Raw genomic sequence first — 21821 nt, forward strand, 5'->3', positions numbered from 1 at the left:
ATATATATTTTTTAAAATATCGCCTAGAAGAACACCCCTAAATTGGTTTAGAAAACATAAAATCTAACCTAATAAGAAAATTCTTCCTTGGGCCTAATTTATTTTTTTAATGATATGAAATTTCAAAAACACCTCAGAGACTTCTTTTGTTAAAAGGAACCTATCAGCACCAAAATCAATCTTTTTTTTATTATCGGCCATTTTTCTCTCCTCCCTCATTTATAATGACTTTCTCTCTCCTTTCAAATTTTATTGACTCAAATGTAAAGTAAATAAAGCTTGTGTATAGTTTCAAATAATACATTTTCAAATATAAAAGTCACCCATTTAAAAAAAAATAGTTGATTAGTTTGTTTATATAAATCTCAAGATTAGGAGTTATTTTACCATTTCAAGAAAAATAGGGACAGACTTCCCTTAATATTGAAGCCATTAAATGTGAATTAGTAAAACCAAATCTCGTGTATGTATTAAACTAATTAGCAATGATGTTTAGTTTATCATAACAAAGCATGTTTAACATAAGAAAGTTTTCAAGAAAAACCTAGAGTTTATACAAGTTTAAATTTATAAGCATGCAAAAGCATAACTAATGAAAAATATGTTTTCAACATAAAATAATAATAAAATACTAGCATGCATGCTAAGCATATATTCGAATATGTAATTGATATAAAATCAAAAAACCTATAATATATACTAATAATAAAATTAACCATGTTTAAATTAAAACAAGAATGATATTTACTTGTTAAAGTACTTTAAAATAATGAATTTTTTGTTGTAAAGAATAAATCATTTATCTTTAAGGCTTTATTGCTCTACACTTGTGAAACTAAGATATTTGCAATATGCCTCCCAAGATTCCAACACCACCACCTTGATTTAGATGCACTTCTAAATAGGGTATTTGAATCAAAGATTATGTAACTCAAATATCTCTAAAATAAAAATAAACTTAAGCTTTAGATTTAGGAGGAAAATCAAAGCATAAAAAGAAGAAGAAAAACACTATAAATGGGGTGAAGAAGAGTGTTTAAAATTTAAAAAAATTCAGGTTTGAAACTCTTTCTTCTTCTCCATTTTTATAGTAAATTTTGAAAATTAAAGGCTAAGAATTAATTCTCATCATTATTAATTAACCTTTAATTAGCTACCATAAATGATGAATTAAATATAAAAAAACCAAACCAATGATTATTTGAGATTACTTTTTTATTTATTCATAATTTATTTAATTAAAAAAAATTTCCAACCGAATTAAATTCCATAACTAATCTCATCTTAATAAATCAACTAATCTTGGCTTTGCCAATTCGAGAAATTTGTTCCCGAAATTCATTTAGCATTTGGTCTTAGTTTTACTCCTCAGTCCTCAGGTATTATCCCCGCCTCCTTGCGAGTAAGTTTTACAGTATCTAGGTTGTGTTTGTTTTTTATTAGAAAAATTGATCAATGAAAAACATTTTTCGGTCAAAGAAAAAATTAATTTGGTTTTCAGAAAATTGTTTTTTTTTTATTTTTGGCGAAAAACACTTTTCGGAAGTTGTGAAAAATTTAGAAATGTCATATTATTTATTGATTATATCAAATTTAGTCCTCAAACTTTTGATTGCTATATATTATATTGTTTTGAATATATTTTTTCAATTTCATCCCTTAGAATTTAATTTTTATATTAATTTTGATCCTTATTTTTATAATTATTATTTGTTTTTCCCTTATTATTTTTTAATTGAAATATTTTTATCTATTAAATTTGGTCCTCATTCTTTTGATTGTTACTTATTTTATTTGAAATAATTTATGAAATGTTAATTATTATTATTTTAATTTCTTCATCTTTCAATTTTTTTATTTTTTAGATTTGATCTCTATTATTTTGATTATTATTTATTTTATTTGAGATAATTTATGAAATTATATATTTTTTTCAATTTCATTCTCATTCAACTTTTTAATTTGTAAAATTTATTCCTCATTATTTTAATAAATTTGAAAGAAATAAAACATTAATAATTTATTTTACAGCTTATTTTTCATGACATAACCAAACACTAGAAAGTATTTTCCAACTTATTTTTTATTACACTATCAAATATTAAAAAATAATTCACTTTTTTAAAATTTAATACTTTATAGCCAACAAACTTCCCTAAATGCAAACCCCTGTTTCATACTTCATTTCAATCTCATCAATTTTGCAGCAGTGCTTTGAAGCTCAATAACTCGGACACCAAAAATGCTAACGACAATACCTGCTAGCTTGCATATTCCATATTATAATTTGCGATAACCACGGGAAAAATTCATGCAAGTAGAGCCCAAGTTGGTCCTGGAGTGTGAAACTGTGGAAAAAGGACGACCAGTTTTTGGCCACCGCATGATCCAATCAACCTTCAGCAACTTGCTCGGAAGTCGAGGCCCAGTGTTTGTTGCCTTCATCAAAGCAAAAGGGTTAATCAGGATTTTATTGGGACTGGTGGGCCAATCACTGTAAATGCTCTCGTAATCACTCTATAATGCTCTCGTCCATCGTGCTTGGAAACACAGGATAGTAGGGTCCTATACCCCACTGTTGTAGGGCCATCGTGTCCAAAAATGGACGTCCCATTGAACAGAAATTTTGCCATTATAGCATCCTCATCAGTGGATCCAGCGTTTCTTTACAAATATCGAGCGTGCACAGAGAATTTCATCGTGTTCCCTCCCGTGGTGCCTATTCAAGCAATCCTTGTGTGCACCATTCCAATCTCCAGCCAAGTATGATCATGCCATTCATTGTGTTAGGACCAACATAAGAATTTAATTACTTGGTAATCAAAGGTATGGACACATCAAAATGAAGGAGGAGCAATAAAACTGAAAACAACTGAAAACAGAGGCACATTGCCACCAAGCCTATAGCAAGACAACATGATCACAGACAGTTTCATTATGACCGTTGCCATTCTCCAAAAACCAAACTAATTAATTCGTGTTTGGTTTAATCGCCAGCGACAATGATGTCGTTTGCTTCTACTAAACCCTTCGAGGTGAATAAATCTTTCCCAATTAGTTCGATTTGTCTGGTAAATGCACCTTCATCTCTGAGACAGCCAAGTCAACAGGCGTGAGTTGACCAGAATCTTGAAGGTTGGAGAGCATCAACCATTTGACTGCAGCATGATTCATGAAGCAGATATACCGTAGCCATGGGAGGAGACATCATAACCCGAAGAAACTCTTTGTTTCTTGTCTTGCCTTCGTCTGCCGCTGGCTCCTCCTTGAATTCCTCCTCTTACTCCCTCCTTCACCTTCTTGAAAGGTTGCTGCTGTTCCACCTGTCTTCATAACACCAAACAGAAGTAACGCATCAACAAGGAGATCAAAGACAATAAAATTTATGTAAATGGCATATCGATAAGGTTTAAAGATTAACATCTCGGAATCTTGCCACAAACACCAAGTTAACTGGGGGCCATTGTAATACTAATTCAATTTAAATATCTTGAATTCTCCAAGCTACCAAATAGTGGGATTTCTGCTTATATCATCAACCCTGTCAAAATTAATTAAGCCTTGTTTTCAAGGATGTTTTTGGGATATGATTGTTATACTGGATTTGATAGAGGCTTCCCCTAAGTCCACTATCTCACAGCCTGGTTATAACTGGACAGCAAAACAATATATAATAGAGATGGCAATCACTTAAACATTGTATACAAGAGATCGTAGACTACTTACCCCTATACAGAATTTCTCAAAGTGAGACTTGAAGCTAGAAGAATCATCCACTTTAGTCTTCCCCAAGTTCATATCAGCAGAAACACGTTTGTTATTTGAGTTGGAACTTTCGCTGTAGGATACATAAGAAGGAGGACATGAAGGAGCAGCCTGACTGTCAATCCCAAACGAATGCAGATCCTCTTGGAACATCTCGTCAAATAATTCTTGCAGTTCCTCTAGGCTCTCCTCCACGTTTTCCTGATAATTCACATTACAACTGGCTATCAATATATATATATATATATATATATAATTACGGTCATTTCATCAAAAAACTAAGTCAAAACTTTAACGCCTAGAGTCGCTGTCATCAAGGTTTTCAGCGCAACCAATTGTGAAAACCTTCACAAAGGCCATTTCCGCTGATTAACTCAAATTGAAAGCATTCTTGCATAAAAGCAAAATGCAAATTTATTCAATCCTAGTTATCTTTAAATGTCTCATTTTCTAGATATCAGACTGCAGGTTTGGATTTAGAACAAACTTTCAACTTTTTTTCAAAAAGCTAGAAAACTTGCCTAACATAAAAGATCAAGAGTACTAATTAAAAAATCAAATTATAATGTCTGTGACTAGGACAAAACTGCATCGTATTCGATAGTATTTAACAGAAAATGAAGCACACAAATCATCCAAACGTACACCAAACAACTGCAGTAATTCTGCAAAGCCAGTTACATCTTACCACACAAGAATTAACATCACATTTACTATGATGCTAGGACACATGTAGCCCACAGGCAGGAATAATCTCGCCTATTTTGCTCTGGGTCTACCGAATTTGTTCATCAGGCTCATTAGCCAGCACCTTCCTTCAGGTCTCAGCCCTTTGAACTGAACGGTCATTGATGGGGCCAATAACGTTATTCATGGGATATGATTCAAAGCAAGTTTTTGGATGTAGAACAAGTCAAAGGTTTAAGCTTTAAACTTTTGATAGAAGTAAGATTTTAACTTAATATTATGATAGTTTTTTAGCTAAAAAGACAATTTAAAAATAACTTAAATCAATTTTACTAAAACTATATAAAACAGAGAAGACGTCAATTACGATTAGGATCCACATGCACCAAATAAACAAGTGGGCAACGCTGCGATTGTTTGAAATATATTCAGCATTTTCGTACTAATTGGACTCTTGACCTTTTGACGGGCACATTTGAATTGTCAAACATGAAAAAGAAAGGAATTAAGAAGGATGGAACAAAAGGAGACATACACTAGGCTTCGTGTGGCTCATCATGACAGCCATTTCATTCAGAAAATCACCCATTCCCTGCACACAACCCTAATTCAACATCATATTTGAATCCAAACAAGAGAAATAAACAATAAATCTCTAAGAGATATTTCACCACATGCTCAAACTAGCAACTTGCAATTATCAGCAAAGCAATATAAAATTCGTCAAAAGCTGTAAGAGATTTTTTTTGGTTTTTCCATGGAACCCAAATTGGGTGGGAGGGCCCGCCAGCATTAAAATATACCAGTGGAGAGACCATGCTTAACATGTTTTCTCAATGAATAGATTACACAAGAATTAAATTAAAATAAACACATATGTATATATATGAACAGGAGAGAATCATAAAAAGAAATCCAAAAAGGAAGCATACATTTTCGTCGTCATCACTGTCATAAACACCTACGTCGTAAAGAAACCTCTTGTTGGTGTCAGAAAGAACTGTTACACAAAGGATATATATCATTATATATAAAAAAAAAGATTCCCTTCCTTTTCTTATAATTGCAATTTGGCAATTTGACGACCAACTTTTTTTTAAAAAATATAGATAAATGGTGTGAGTAAATTACCAGAGTAGGCCTGTTGAATTGCCTGAAACTTCTTTTTGGCTTCTTCAACGAACTTAGAATTTCCTGAAGCTGAACATCGATCTGGATGCCATCTCTGTCCCAAACAAAAACACACCTTTTTCTTATTTTCCTGGAAAATATTTCTACTCTCCTAGAAAAACCAGCTCCAGGAAAGAAGTAAAAATTGCTGAACCAACTATCTCCTGGAGAAGATAAGTAATCGGTCCCTTTTGAAAATAAAAGGCAAGAGTCTAGAATAACTTTGAATTTGTTTGTTTCACACCAGAAAGATTAAAACTTGGTGACCCATTTGTTTAAATATGAGAAACCAAAAACGGAATGGTCAGATTCCTGCATGGCAAGAACCCAGCCAGGAATTGATTCCATTGTCCTGATAACCCAATAACAGAACAAAAAAATAAAAAGATTGATCATGATCAGCTTGTTTTGCAGTTATGTAGAAGATCCATTAAAAGAGAAGAGGTTTGTGGTTAAGGTCTAACCAGTGCAAGTTTCTTATAAGCACTCCTGAGCTCTGTATCAGTGCATTCCTTATTCAACCCCAAGACTTGATATAAGTCATTGCTTTTCCATTTCTCTTCTCCTCCGTTTGCCATTGTTGAGAAAACGCAACAAAAACAAAACGCTTAAGAATCCCACAAACAGAACAACCTTAAAACCACACACAAGCACCACCAACCTAAAACCGAGACCACCCCACGATTCTTTCTTGTCGACAAATTGACGAAACCAAACAAAACCAAAAGGCTGTATCTCAAAGAAGAAAAAAGAAAGAAAGAGGCCGAAAAATCTTAGGTATATGCCTAAGTTATAATTGTGTATGAACAAAAACACGGAACCTTAGCATTGATTTCCGTGAAGGCAAGGATCGATCGAATTTGGAAAGCAGAAAATAAAAAAATAAAAAATAGAAGCATCCCCCACCCTCTCCCAAGTCCTTTCCCTGCTAAGGTTCAAGGAAGAACCCTCCAGAAACCAGCTATTTATATAGTTAATTACCACTTGGGCCTTTCTTTTTTAATATAATAAAGTTAAATGTGTCTAATGTGTTTAAGAAAGAATTGATGTATAATGTGCTGTGGTGTGAGATAAGGTTTGGGCAGATCGACGGTGCAGATTCAATAAGAGTGGTAGATATTTGTTTGTCCAGAAGCTTCTGCTCTTACTGTGATTGGTCCCTTTTGACGGCACATTTCTTACAAATGGTCCCACCAAACTCAACTGTTATCTTAAGACTTTCGATCTTGTATTTTGTATTTTTTTAAGTTGTTTTTTTAAAATATATTAAAATAATATTTTTAAAAATATTTTTGATATTATTATATTAAAATAATTTAAAAATAAAAAAATTAATTTAAAACTAAAAAGTATAATTAAACCACACATATAAGCGGTGTCTTACTCTACCTCTTAAGAGTGTGTTTGACAGTGTGGTTGCAGGTGCTTTTTAAATAACTTTTCGTGCCAAAATGCATGTCAATGATGTTTTTTCATTTTTTAAAAATTATTTTTGACATCAGCACATCAAAACAATCCAAAACGTACAAACCATATTAAATTTTAGCAAAAAAAAAATTTCAAATTTTTTGGGAACGCAGCCGCAGCCGCGTTCCCAAACACTGCCCAAGTAATTTTATTTTTTGTAGTCTAAATACTTTCAAATTTTTTTAAAATATCATATTTAATATATTTTCTGATTTTTTTCTGATTGATTTACATATTAAGAATATTTAAAAATTTATTTTAAACACATTTAAAAAACATTAAGTGAGAGAAAAATAATCCACGAAGGCCCTCCCGACCCTTTTTTCTTCCCTTTTATTTTATAGACAAGCGCTGACCAATAAAAGAAATATAACATGTTAGTGTTTTTTATAAAATTGACAACGGATATAGTTTGGCATCTCTATGGAGACAAAAATAAAAATAAAAATATTTTTTATTTGCTTTAAAAATAAGGTATACAAATAGGTTTAGTTTAAGATTTATCTATTGTTCAAACTTCAAGATATGACAGAAGATTATTTGTGTCGTATCTTAATGAGAGCGCGATGTTGCGGCGACCCTTATCGGAGCTGGAATTGATGTTGGGGTCTTTGTTTTGTGAAAAAAGGAGTCGTCATTTAGTATTATGGTTACTAGAAAACCTAACTGGTCTTTCAGAGATTCTAAGGTAAGGGACTGATTGCGTAAATGGAAAGTTTTAACACCCCTAGTACGCCTTACCTAAGGTAAGCTGCTTGGTGTTTGGTTTGCCTATAATTGCTATGGGGTTGATGTTCTCTAATCCCATCAGTTCCCTAGGATAAGTCTGCTATGATGTACGAACTTGGGTTCAAAGTTTAAGAGAAAGAACCCTTGGCCAATATGGATCATACCTTTAGATATGTCTATAAAGTGCCAAAGAAAAACGGTCTAGGTCTCTTGAAGTCTATGTTTGATTTGAAATAAATTTAGAATTTTTAAATTTAGAGACAGCCAAGGTAGAAATCTAAGGACATTCAATGTGCTTAAGAGCTCATTTTTCCCTTAGTATTTCAAGTGTTCGCGACTCGTAAATCGCAAGGAAAAGAAACAAAAAAAAAACAAGTTAGAAATCTAAGGAAATTCAAGGTGCTTTAGAAGCCCATTTTTGCCTTAGTATTTCATATTTTCATGACTCATAAACTGTTGAATCAAAATTTGAAATGTCCCGAATTATAATTGAGACTTCTTTCAAGAATGTGCAATTAAATTATTCGAAATAAAATTTTAGGCATAAATATGCTTTTATGTTAAAAATAGACAATTTGTATTCTTATTAACAATATTTTGGACAATTATCTTTCATAGATTTATCTGTCCTTATATTATTAAGGGATAATGACTTGTTATTCCTAGAAAAATATTTTTGATATTTACCACTTGGGGTTTATTTATCCAAATATTAATAGTGAACAATGACGAATTATTCCCAATAATATTTTGAATATTAACCCCTTTGGGGTTTCTTTATCCAAACATTTGTAATAAATAATAACAAATTATTCCTAATAATATTTTGGATATTAATCCATTTGGGATTTCTTTATCCAAACATTACTAAATAATAATAACAAATTATTCCTAATAACATTTTGGATATTTACCTCTTTGGGATTTCTTTATCCAAACATTAATAGTGAATAAAAACGAATTCTTAAAAATAAGATTTTTATATTTTTGGAATATTGGCCAACACCCTTTGGAATTTACAAACATGTTGTAAAATCCAAGATGCAAGAAAATAATATTTTTTTGTGTTTAAGAAGTCCATGCTAAAACACATTTTTTGAAACCTCGAATATTTGTTTTTAAAAAAAAAACGAAGAAATTCAAAATATATTAGGGTATTGGTCGTATGTAACACACAAAAATATTTTTTATATTTTGATTAAAAACACTATTTATCACAACTATTAAATGCAAACATCACAATTGAAGCTAGCAAAACATCAGAAGAATAAGTTCGTCACATGGAGGGACCAAAGTCCTGATTGAACTCAAAACAACGGTTAATCGCAACAATTAAACACAAGCATCACAGTTAAGGTTATTAAACCATCATAAGAATAAACTTGTCACGTGAGGGCTAAAGTTCTGAAAGTAATATTTTAAACTCAAAATCCTACGCTAGTGTTGGTGTCCCCACGACCCATCCTCTGTTATTCTTAATTTTGAACACTGTCCTGCTCGTGAAAGGAAAGAAACTTGAGGGGCATACTTTTATCCTATGTATTAGAAACCAATGGCCAGCTATCTTGTTTTAAAAACAGAGAACGTTATCTGAGAGTCTAAAGAAAAACAAGCCCTCCTGAAAAGGAAACTTCCCTCATGCCCTTTTTACTTTCTCCTCTCAAAACTTCCCTCACGTTATATACTTTCTTCACTAGCCAAAAGCTTTGTTTAAAAAAACACAGCTTTAACGTAAATAAATGATCCAAACTAAAAATCATGGAAGTAACAGTGGGCAAGCACAAACCTTTTGTTTAAACAAAAAACTGAACATCAAGAGTAGAAGCAAGAAACAGGTTTTGGAAAAAAAAGAACCACACAAAAGATGCCAAGCTTAAATATAGCAAAGAAGAAAAAAACTAGAAACCATACCTGTGGATGCTACTGGTTCGAATGTAGAAGATGAGATGCAGACAGGGGTGAAAACTTTTGCTTTTTTGCCTTGGAAAACTAAAGAAAGCCTTTCTCTTTTTGCCGTTAAGAGTTTCTAGAAAACCTGTAGGTTTGGTGAACTCTTTTTGACAATGTAGGATAGACTGGAGATGATTTTCCCTCTCGTTCTCTTTGTTTTTTTTTTCTATGCTAGCTCTTTCTGTTCTTTACCTTTCTCTCCGCCTCCTCTCCTCTTTTTTTTTTCTTTTTTCACATATACCTAACAGCTTGCTTATATAGCCAAGCAAAAAACTGGAGACCTCTTTCATGCCCCCCATCCCAGTCGTCTCTATTAGGGATAAAATCTCAGCCCTTAGATGGTGTGAGGCTCCTCTCCGTGTCCTTTTCCATAGCTGGCACAGAGGAGGCGCAAAAACATTCCCCTTGGACTGGAGCTCTTGCATTGCAGTTGCACATTTGGTGTGAAAAGGGGGGTTGTCCTGTGTACCAAGTTGTAGGATGCAAGGATAAAGGATTTCAAAAAAACAGCAGCAAAATGTTACAGATGAGGGAAGGGAATGCAGATAGGGTACAGTACCATGCTAATTATATTTTCAGGATGGGGTTGTTCTCATACGGCACCATCTAGCTAAAAAAGTGAATTAATGTAAAAAGACAGAGACGATGTCGTTTAGAAAGGTAGCAGAAATGTAACTCATCGTGGCAGCCTTTCTGCCATTTTCTAATCTTATCCCTGTTTTTCTATTTCTTCCAAAACCCAGCCAGGTTTCTTTTAATTTTTATCTGCAATTAACTCCTTTATTTTAGTTTTCTCAATTCAGTCCTGCAAACTTGGGGGGCAAAATCCTTCTTGCGGCAGAATTTTCACTTCTTGATTAGATATTCAAACATGAATATTTTGAGTTTTTGATATCGAAATCAAGCGATTCAAAAATCAAAATTCATCTACACGTGTAGGACTACAACTTTCATGAAGGATTCATGGTGAGATAAAATCGTTTCGAAGAATAGAATCTGACAGCACTCTGGTTGGTAAAAAGGGGTCTTCTGATCTGATTCAAAAACCAACAAATGCCAAACATCCCGATATGACTGAGAGTATAACCTAAGAATAAAGACCAGCACAATCATGATGGAAGCAGAGCCTTTAGTGCAAAATTCATGTCAGAATCCTGCTATTTTCATGTTGAGATATTCAAACGGGGATATCTTGAGCTTCTGATATCGAAATCAAGCGATTCAAAAACCAAAATTCATCTACGTGTATAGGACTACAACTTTCATGAAAGATTAAGAATGAGATAAATTCATTTTGAAGTACAGAAACTGGCTGCAACCTGGTTGGTCAAAAAGGATCTCCTAATCTAATTCAGGAAATTGACGATGCCAAACATCCTACTTTAACTGAGAGTCTGCCATAAGAATAGTGAGCCTTAGGATCCAATAAAGGTGTAGGTAAATTCTTTAACATGTCATGAGTAATAGAATATAGCCGGGATGGTCGGATATTGCACGAAACCAGATCAGAATCAAAGCCTAAGTTGGAACAAAAAATTGTGACAACAGCAGAACCAGTTTTTTTTAATGCAACTTCTGAGGGATTTATCCAACCTTAGAGACCAGATAACAAATGAACGAATTTAGCATTTTAAAGACTCCTAATTAGCCTAAGAATCCCGACAATTTCGACATCAAAGGGGAAGGATGAGGAGAGCAGATGCCAGCTGAAACATGGTCCAAAAAACATTTCCTTCTCCTTTGTTTTTGTCAATCTCCTAACAACCTTGAACTAGACTCCTGCCTTCAATACCTTGAACTAGACTCCTGCCTTCAATTTCAAGAGGATACACACCATCTCCATTAGCACGTATAGCTCAAAAAAATGAGTAACAACACTTTTTTTTTTTGGTTGATGATTATGTGATATTGGTGTTGAGAGGTTTTTCTGGAGCTATACTAGATTATTGGCTTTAAGCTGAGTAGGCCAGATGAACAAATCTCAGTATTTTGATTGCTCTGATGTGGATCAGATGCATGAGGTTTGAGTATATGATGCTAAGAAATCCTATCACAGAAGCTTATTGGAGGGATCTGTTGGATCTACATTGAAAAAAATTAAAAAAAATTAAATGCCTGGAGATTTACAGTTACAATTGATGTGATTGTAATTTGTATTCATTTTGAAACAATAAAAGGAAAGCAAGAATAAAATGAACAAAGGTGGCATTTATAACTAAGTAAAGAAAGAAAGAGAGAACCCAACAAGAGCGAAGGAGATAAATGAAGGGAAAGACTGGGGTCCAACCCGACAGGAGGGAACTCCAAATCTTAGCTTGCCCTTGAGTTTTACTTACCAAATTGTCCTTATTCTTCTATAGAAACTCTTTGTTGAAATTTTATTTTTTCTCAATTAAAAGAAATTTGCCAAGAAATAACCCCTTACAGGAGAAATTATAGAGGATCCCTTTTAAAATCAAACAATTCCATCGAATTGAGTATGATTATATATGTGATAGCATTTGCTATATCGGGAATATCAATGAGCCCGATTATTAAAATTGCTCAAGATATCCTTTTTTAGCTTCTAGAATTTATTTCTTAGTTCAAGATCCCTTTTGCTAGCTGGAATCAAAGAATTAGTAGATCTGTTCTGCCCAAAATAGAAATAGGCTAGGGTTATGAACTTATAATCTATAATCGAGTCGATTCCATGATTATAAGTTCATTTCATACCGGACTAGACCAAAATAGGCTCATATACATTCTCATTATGAGACAAGGTCATTCGAGTGTATTTAAATAAAGACTATGTTTACGTATAGATCCCCCTTTCTCTACATTCCATTTAGGATTAGGAATAGGTGTAATTGGACTTGTTTTTTTTACATATATCTCTCCCCTTATTTGGGTCAGAAAATACAAGATGACAAGATGTTAAAAAAAATGTCCCTAATTCATGATGTGTTGCATAAGTTGTTAAAAAAAATGTTGTTTATATATGCACAATCTTGATGCATTTCATGCATGTATTTTTAGAGGACAAGATGAATGATCATAATAATAATAAAAAAGGGTAATTTTCTTTAAATAGTGAAACTTTTAGCATCATACAATAAACAAGTAGGTGTTCTTGTTTTGAGTAATACTCCACAAGATCCTAAATACACATCACATTGAATTCAAAAAGAAATTTTGAATGTCTTTCTTAGAAATACACAGTCTTCAATTTGTTGTGAGATTGGTGACATGACACTTTATTTGAAATTATTGATGAAGCTCGAGATGAATCCAAAAGACAATAAATGACCCTTGTTATTAGATTTGTTGATAGAAATGGATTTATACGAGAACATATTTTTTTAGATATAGTGCATGTCAAAGACAAAGTTGCTTTAACTCTTAAGGAAAATATTTTTTCTATTTTATCTCACCATAATCTTGATATTCGAAATATTAGAGGTCAAAGGTATCACATTTCTAGTAATATGTGTGGAGAGTGGAATGGTTTGCAAGCTTTATTCATTAAAGATTGCCTTTATGCATATTACGTGCATTACTTAGCCCATCAATTACCATTGGCTCTTATTGCTGCAACTAGAAAAGTATTTCATGTTCTTCTAATATGGATGCTTGTTCTTCTAATATGAGACGATCTTGCCATAATAAAAATTTAATAACAATTAAGCATCACTATCAGGTTGATAAATTTACGGTTATCATTGATCAACAACTACAAGAGCTAAATAATATATCTAGTGAGCAGACAATCGAGCTTTTTATGTTGAGCGCAACTTTGGATTCTAAAAATACCTATAAATTATTTAGTGTTGAAGATATATGTAGGTTTGTTGATAAGTTCTATCTTGAAAATTTTTCTGACCAATAGAAAATTCACTTGAGATTTCAGTTGCAGCATTATGACATACCCAATCTTCTAGAGTTAAAGAATCTATCATCAATTGTTGATTTACGCCAAAGATTGGTATAAACTAGAAAATCAATAATTTATCCACTAATTGACAGATTGATTCGACTTATTTTGACTTTTTTTATTTTCTTCTTTCAACAATAACTACTGAACGAGTTTTCTCAGCAATGAAAATTATAAAAATAAGATTTTGCAATCAGATAAAAGATAATTTTCTTGTAGATTATTTGTTTGTTTATATAGAAAAAGAAATCGCTAAAAGATTCACAATAGTCTTGATAATCAATGATTTCAATTTCATGAAAGAACGACGAACACAATTAAAATAAATATGTAAGAATCTTTTTATATTATTATTATTTTTACTTTATTTTGAGAAATTTACCAAACATAAATAATGCTTCGTTTTAGTTAATATTTCTTATACGAGACCAACAAAATTAAAGTGGTGAAAGCATTATAAAAATGAAATTAATTTCATAGTTTTAATTCAATATGGTGTCGCTCTTAGCCTCTTACACAGAGCAAATATCATTTTATATTTATAGTAAGTTATTTGAACAAAACTAAACCATACAGTCTTCTTTACATGATACATTAAAAAAAAAAAAGGTCTTGATGCATTAAGATTTGGCCCCCTACAAAATGATTTTAGCTCCACCCTGCCGAGGACGTTTTCTTGCCCAAGGCGACTAGGAGGCCTACACACACACACACACACAGAGCAAAACTCTAACGAAACTGAGACATCACTTTAAAAGGAAGGGAAAGAAAGAAAGATGGCCAGCAAAAGACATGGGGCTGTTCGATGGCTTCCTGTTACTAGTCCACCCTATGCAGACGTCCAAATTTCTCAAAGTCATTCGTGTATGGTTGTTTTTGCTGCTTGGTTTGTTTTTAGTGCTAGAGTCCACTACTAAAAACATAAAAAGCAAAAGCAGTATTGCAATTTTTGCCGTGGAGGATTGGACTCCATAGCAAATATGAAAAACACACACACACATTAAGCACTGTTCGCCTCTTTTGTATCATTAATGTATTCTGATTTTTTGTTTTCAGGAAAAAATCTTTAATTTCGCTCCATTTTTTTAAAATATATTTTTATTCCTTAATTATAAGTCAAGAAAAAATCTAGAAGATAAGAGATCACAGCAATAGCAAAGGGCATCCCATAAGCTGTTGCAATTCACAGGCAAACCATGCAAGTTTAGAGCCCATTTAGACAGTAGTTTCATAAATAAAAATTGTTTTAAATTATTTATTTTTAATATTTTTAGATCATTTTGATGTATTAATATGAAAAATAAATTCTAAAAATATATTATTTTGATATATTTTCTAGAAAAAAACATTTTAAAATTATATTTAGAACCTGTTTGAGAATGAATAGAGATAAGGTTTAAAAGTGATTTTCGCTTCAAAATATATTAAAATAATATATATTTTTTATTTTTTAAAATTTATTTTTCACATTAATATATTAAAATAATTTTAAAATAATAAATATTTAATCTAAAGCAAAACTATTGGACCGCACTCTGACGTAAACCCTTAACCTTCTTCTTTTTTCCGATGGAAATAATCGAATAAAAGTTGAAAAAGAAAAGGAGAAATAAATGCAGATAAGGACGGAGGCATCGTAGAAAGCCAAAGCCATCAACAAACCACTTGACTTTGAGCGAACAGAACATGGATGGAACTCTAGAAAGAGCACTGTTGGTGTTATTTGGTCTTGGTCGGCATTTGCAACCTGTGCACATCAAGCTTGGAGTGAGAGAAAAAGAAGAAAATATATTATTTTTTAAGAAAAAATAAAATAAAAAACCGTGTTTGGAAACTATTTGTCCACGTCAGCCATCAATTTCCCGAACTAAAAAGTTGTGGGTCCAGATTCATTCTCCGTGGCCCACCTTCACTCACCCTGTGAACATGCAGGTAGCAACTAGCTAGCTAGAGGGTCCATCAAGCAACGAAAGCAATATAACGTCACCAGACACCAGCTTCTTCTTTTTCTCAACTTTTTCATCGATCTTCACGAGAGCTGCGAGGAGGTGTTTTTTTTTGGCATATTTTATGGACTGCCCATTCATCCATGTTGACTGGATCGCCTCTTCTTATTAGTGCTACTGCTGCTGGTAAATTCATGGAGCACAATCTTGCAACTTGCTGCTACAAGTAGTAAAGTGCTGGAGGCAATTTGATGCTTGTTTTTTGTTCGTTATTCAAGGTTCGTTGCCTTTCTTTAATAATCTTGCATTCAATTTATTGTTTTTCCATTTCTTGAAACGCCCCAGAGGCCACAAAAGGGCCCAACTTGCGCTCCACATTTCCAATTTTTAGTAAGCAAAAGGAGCAACAGCACGAGAGCAAAGTAGAACACTCACCAGCTGTGTTTCAATATTCTTTAAGAAAACGAAACAAAAATCTAGCTTTGCTCCATTGTAGGTGAAAGGACATTTGCATGACAATATTATCTGGTGTGTGGATTCCAATCAACTTTGTACGGTCGAGTGAAATATGCTGATAGGGTCCAATCATCCAGCTATAGCTGGGGTCCTGCAGAACACATTTTGTAACAAGATTTTGACTCGTATATAGCAAGGAAGGTAGAAAAATAATGGAGGAGGGAGGAGGGCACGGGTGATATCCATAGCTAATGGCAACTGGCAATATTTGATGGCTTCACTGTCCAATATTTGTGGTTGTAAACAAAGAGAAGGTTGATAAAGGAAGCTTTTGATTGGTTAACTGCACAGTTTTGAAAAGTACTCCCAGCCCTTCTAACAAAAATCTCATAAATCATGCATCATATTTCATAAGCATACATCAAGAATCAACAGTCTTTCTGGGGTCTTCGGAGGAACTTTTATTTTTTTATTTAGATGCTTTTTAAGAGTGCATTTGAGTTTAAAAATATTAAATTGATACTATTTTTATTATTTTTTTCATGATTTTATAACGTGTTGGTATAAAAAAATTTTATTTTAATATATTTTTAAATAAAAAATTATTTTGAAAACATCTTATATTACAATTCTAGACAGTCTTTACAGTGCCCGAAAGTCATAATTTTCAACCACGCCAATGATTATTCCTCTCTCTATTCGAATTTAGTTGCCAATGATTATTCCTCACTCGATTCGAATCTAAGTCAGTATTGTTGTCTCTAAGAACGAGAGCCACCAATTTTTCCTACCCTGAGGTATTAAATAAATATATAATTTTTTTTAAAATTAATTATTAATGAATTTTTAAAATTAACAATAAAATTTTAATTCAAATATATTATTTAAAATATTAAAAAATAAATTTTAAAGTATATAAAATTGAAATGAAAATAAAAATAAACACACTATTAAAGTTACATCATTCGATATTTTGTGAAATATAATTTATCTATAATTGAATCTGAATTGATATTGTAACAACCCCTCATCCGTGATAAAATAACAATCTTATGTCAACTGAAAAACAAAGTAATTAAATTTTTTTCCTCTCTCAATTCCTCATTCCTTTACTTAATTCTTCCTTAGATTAGTATTTTATAAGTAAGACTTTGTAAGTTTACAAGGTTATTCTCTCACTTTTTTTATTTTTTTCATAGGATTTTTTTTAATGTTTTTCCCTTACTTTTCTTTCTTTCTCTCTCGTCTTTTCTTTTCTTTCTTTTTCTATTCTGCTTCTGCCTAGTCTGCAACATATAAAAAGAAGGAAGAGTTGATTTGTTTTATTTTTTAATGACAAATAACTATTTTACTCTTAATGAGTCGTTTTGCTTTTGTTTGATGATTTTTTTTTGTTAGCACTGCCAAGCTCCATTCATCCTAAAATTTTAAAAAGATTTTATTCAATATATTTTAAGATCCCTCATAAAATTTCAGCTCAATCTGATGGTCGGATTGAAAATTACGTCCGATAACATAAAATTGATCAAATTGTGATTTTTCATCAAATTTTTGAATTTCTCCAAAAATTCTAAAATTTTAACTCAGTTAAAACATTATATTAGAAGGTTTTACGTAAATTTTTTCAGAATTTTTAATAATTCAATCAAGAATTATAATTTTTTTAAAATAAAATAAATTTAAAAATATTGATAACATCTTGACTTGGGCTACAGCCTACCCAAGCCTTTAACTTGCTTCCGGCCATGGCTGTCTCTTTGGTGAAAATCTTAGCTCTGCATTGGACTTGTACAATCCCAGATGCTATTTGCATTATTTATGTGGTTGATGCGCACCAAATAAAAACAGATACATGATCATACAAGCAATCTTTACTAGGTAAACATGATCTTGAACGGCAAAAGCAACTAGTAAGCATCAAAGAGCTTACACCCCAATTAACACCAAGAACAGGAACCCTCGTTGTAAAAGAGAGGAGGGAGACTGTTACTAGGCCTTTGCAATCATAACAAACATAACATGCTGTAAATGGTGCATAATGATGGGGCCAAAGGCTTGTTGAATCTGTCACTTGCTGATATGTCCTCATATCTTTCACGTCATAATTATCTAGCAACGTGAATATTGGCATCAGACGATGTTTACGAAGATGACAAAATAACTAGATAGCCAAACAAGATATGAATTATGATAACACGCCCATCACTCCTTTAATTCGTAAATGGAGTGATTTAACGGGAAGAATAGTTTGCGCATGGAATGATAAAAGGGTTGGACTTTTCACAGGCCCACAGAAAACTGTCGTTGTATTACCACAGCTCTATCGGCTGGTGCCCTAGCTAGACTCTTTGTCATGCAGCAGATGATTGATCATCGAAACAAGAAAATTGACGAGGCTAAATTCCATTGTTAATTTGGCATGCATGCAGCATAAACAGGGAGGAACTGCATTGTTGACAAAATAGTAACATTTAAAAAAAAATGGAAAAATGTTACTATTTTTAGACCAAAACAAAATAATATGCTTTGAAACAGCCATTTTCCAAAATTCTCAAACTGTTGACAACAAGTCAATGTGTCCTAAAGGCTTTTATCCAATCCAGTTCAACTTTGAAATCACCTGGTCCAGTTCAAGCACCATGCATCCCACCTTCTGCATTGACAGACAAAGACAAGCCCAGAATACGAGATTGATTCGTTTCCATCTGTGCATGATCTATAGCGTTTCCTCTCCATGTTGGCAAATATCGAGCGATAGGTATCTGAAAATATCACGAAAATAAAGTGCAAACCAGAATGCTGAAGTATTTACTCCGCATGAACCTCTACATGTGCACAAGCAACATGCTCTTGTGTGTATAGATAGCATAATAGTAGCACTGAGTTCTTGATTTACAAGTAGAGAAACCGAGATAAAGCAAATTGAGCAAGTTTACAATATTCTTCTGATGGGATTCCATCATGTCCAAGAGAATTAATTAATCTATTTGACATAATCAGAGAGATCACTAGACGCTAGGCCACCACCCGATAATTTCTTTGAGCACAAGAATGGTAACTCCATCATAAAAAGTTGCAATTGTATCATATGCGTCTAGATCAATGAAGCCATCAAACTGCAAATGATTAAACAGACAAGGTATATATGTTGTACAAGTGTCTAATGTGATCTTAAGAGAACAAAAGGATATTGGGAAGGATGCAGATGAAGATACCACACAAGTTAATTTATTCCATTCTTAATTTGAAGCATTACGACAGTCCAGATGTTAGAGAACTACAATTGAGTGTTCATTAAGGGGGGGGAAAGACACCTCTGTTACTCAAAAAAGTGCTTATCACAACAAAAGGAAACTACAATAACAGAAAGTATCAGTTCTCATTTAGTATGTGTACTATACGGCCAATAACAAAAAAAAATAAATTCAACTGCATAAGATAGCCAACCACAAGAAAAACCAAGTTATCATAAAAAGAAGCCTCATGATCTAATAGAGTAACTCTGAACTGATCTGTAGTTATAAATCAAATATGTGATGTGTAAGGCAATGAAATGATCACAGTGGGAAGAAATCTGAAAGCAGCGATCTCCTTTGACGTAGAGTTAACAAGAGATTTAAATCTCACACAGAGTATGATCTTTCTCAAGAGAAGAAACAGCAGTAAACAACATTAAGAATGAAGGGAGGCGATCCTAAGTTAAAGAGCTTTAGTCTATTTGTGATTGGTGACCTGCACATATATAATCCTAATTAACTCTGCCCCTACAGGCAAACTGGTACATCAAACAACTAAAAAAACTTCCCACTTGATTATCCTAGCAATTAAAAGAAAAAAAGAAAAAGGAAAGGAAAGGATGGACCAAAATCTGAACCAAAAAAATGCGAAGTTCGACAGAGAAACATAGATGTTTCTATTTATGACATCCTCGCTAGTTGCATCAATATAAATTACATCAACAATAGCCCGCCAAAGCTAATTTGGAAGATGAAGTGATTCCCTTATAGCTGTCAGATAAGAACCATCACTGGACATGAAAATCAACGGAAATGCGAAAAGAGTTTTGGGTCCATCAGGAATGAAGACAATGAAGGGGTACACTTGTTAAAAAACATTTGACACATGAATCCCAGCTCTAGAAGAGGATGAACCTTGTATGTGATGTTGCGAAGGGCTGGGAATTCTGAATCTAAATTTCTTTGTCAGTAATTGATTTAAGTATTTAGAAGTGGGTCAAACAACATTTGCGCTGTTTAAGAGTGTATTAAAATATCTAAAAATATTAAAAAATATATTAATTAAAAAAAATTAAAAAATTCTTTTCAAACTCAAAAGAAAACAGGCATTGCGTTTGTAGATTTTCACCCTCTGTTGCAATATTAAATAAATTCCAAAGTAATAAGCAGATGAATAAGCCCTGCAGATGAGCTGGCAAGCCTCAGAGTCCATCACTTTCACGAAAATCGTAAGGTAACATGTAATGCAATAACAGGTAGAGGCCGATACCTTTTGGTCCATTTCCCTCGTCCGTGATCTCAATTGAGTTTCTCGTTTAAGCCCAAACCTATTAATGATTTCATGGGTTGTAAAGGTTTACTTGGTTTTTTTGTTTTTCCTTTTAATTTTATATTTTTTTAAATTTACTTTTTAATATTTATTTAATATAAGGTTGAGGTCTATTTTTTTCTTTTCTTTGTATTGAATTTCTCAGTGATTTTAAAATGATCCAGATTATCTTATCATTTAATATTAAATTTTGTTTTATTTAGTTTGTTTTTTACAGGATTATTCTAATATTACAACCGGATCACATATTTTGCATGATGACTTGAGTGAACTCGAGTTAGGTTTTTTTTTGTTTTTTTTTATATTTTTCTTTTCAATATTTTATTTGTTAGGAATTAAACTTCAAATTATTTTTCATTTTATTTTCTATAAGGTTATCACATTCTTATTTTTTTTTTCATTACTAGATAAGATCATTTAACATTTGATTTTTCAAAAAAATAATTTTTTTATTTTAATTTCATCCTTAAAAATTTAGTTGATTGAGAATTAATCTTTATGCTTTTTTTTTTCTCTTATATTGGGTTACCCCAATCTTATACCCATTATCATGGCATTGTATTGTTTGGTAATTGAATTTCATGATTTTATTTTAATTTGCTTCTAAAAAGGTTATCTCGGTGTCATATCCAAGTCTTATGTTTGTGTCCTAACCTGAATGGGCTTAGGTTAGTTTTTTTATCCTATTTTTGTTGTCAGTTTTTTTCTCTCTTTATTTACTGTCGTTGTATTTTTTATTCATATAATGTAATTAATCAAGCTTATTAAACTCAATTGAGTCAATCAACCGAGTCTAAGATTTTTCTTTTGTTTTTTCAGAATGTTTGCATCACCCTTGTAACTTCTTTTACGTTAGGAAAAACAATTAGGTCAGTCTACAGTATAGCGCATTATACCACCTATCTAGTAAAAGTTAAATTGGGTATGAACAATACTATAGCATGTGAGTGAAAACATTGTTTACTAGAACATTGTTTTCTTGGTTTTGCCCCTCACAAAAATAAATAAATAACAATAGATATGGGGGTATTAAAATCTTTTCATAAGACGCATTAGTCATTTCAAATTGACCAGGGCCAAATAAATAGTTTTCTATTTCAATTGTATAGTGAAACGACCAAAATACTATGGGAAGCAAAAAGATTAAAACTAGCATCAAGGGTCATTTTGTA

The 21821-nt window shown here is 32.4% G+C and overlaps 1 protein-coding gene across 3 annotated transcripts; it reads right to left on the minus strand.

The window, feature by feature from the left end:
* Nucleotides 1–2781: 2781 nt before the first annotated feature.
* Nucleotides 2782–6597, minus strand: LOC133700645 (uncharacterized). 3 transcript variants are annotated; one of them, XM_062124232.1, is made up of 6 exons: nt 6087–6597; nt 5584–5677; nt 5385–5452; nt 4988–5056; nt 3727–3966; nt 2782–3323 (listed from the first exon to the last, which is right to left on the minus strand). In XM_062124232.1, exons 1-6 carry the CDS (start codon nt 6198–6200, stop codon nt 3171–3173), a joined length of 738 nt encoding a protein of 245 aa, XP_061980216.1. In that variant the 5' UTR covers nt 6201–6597; the 3' UTR covers nt 2782–3170. The 3 variants fall into 3 exon arrangements, with proteins under 3 accessions (XP_061980216.1, XP_061980218.1, XP_061980217.1); XM_062124234.1 differs by having other exon boundaries at nt 2782–3327; XM_062124233.1 differs by having other exon boundaries at nt 4988–5044; nt 6087–6593.
* Nucleotides 6598–21821: the final 15224 nt, after the last annotated feature.

Source organism: Populus nigra, chromosome 8 (assembly GCF_951802175.1).
Source record: "Populus nigra chromosome 8, ddPopNigr1.1, whole genome shotgun sequence".
Taxonomy (NCBI): Eukaryota; Viridiplantae; Streptophyta; class Magnoliopsida; order Malpighiales; family Salicaceae; genus Populus; species Populus nigra.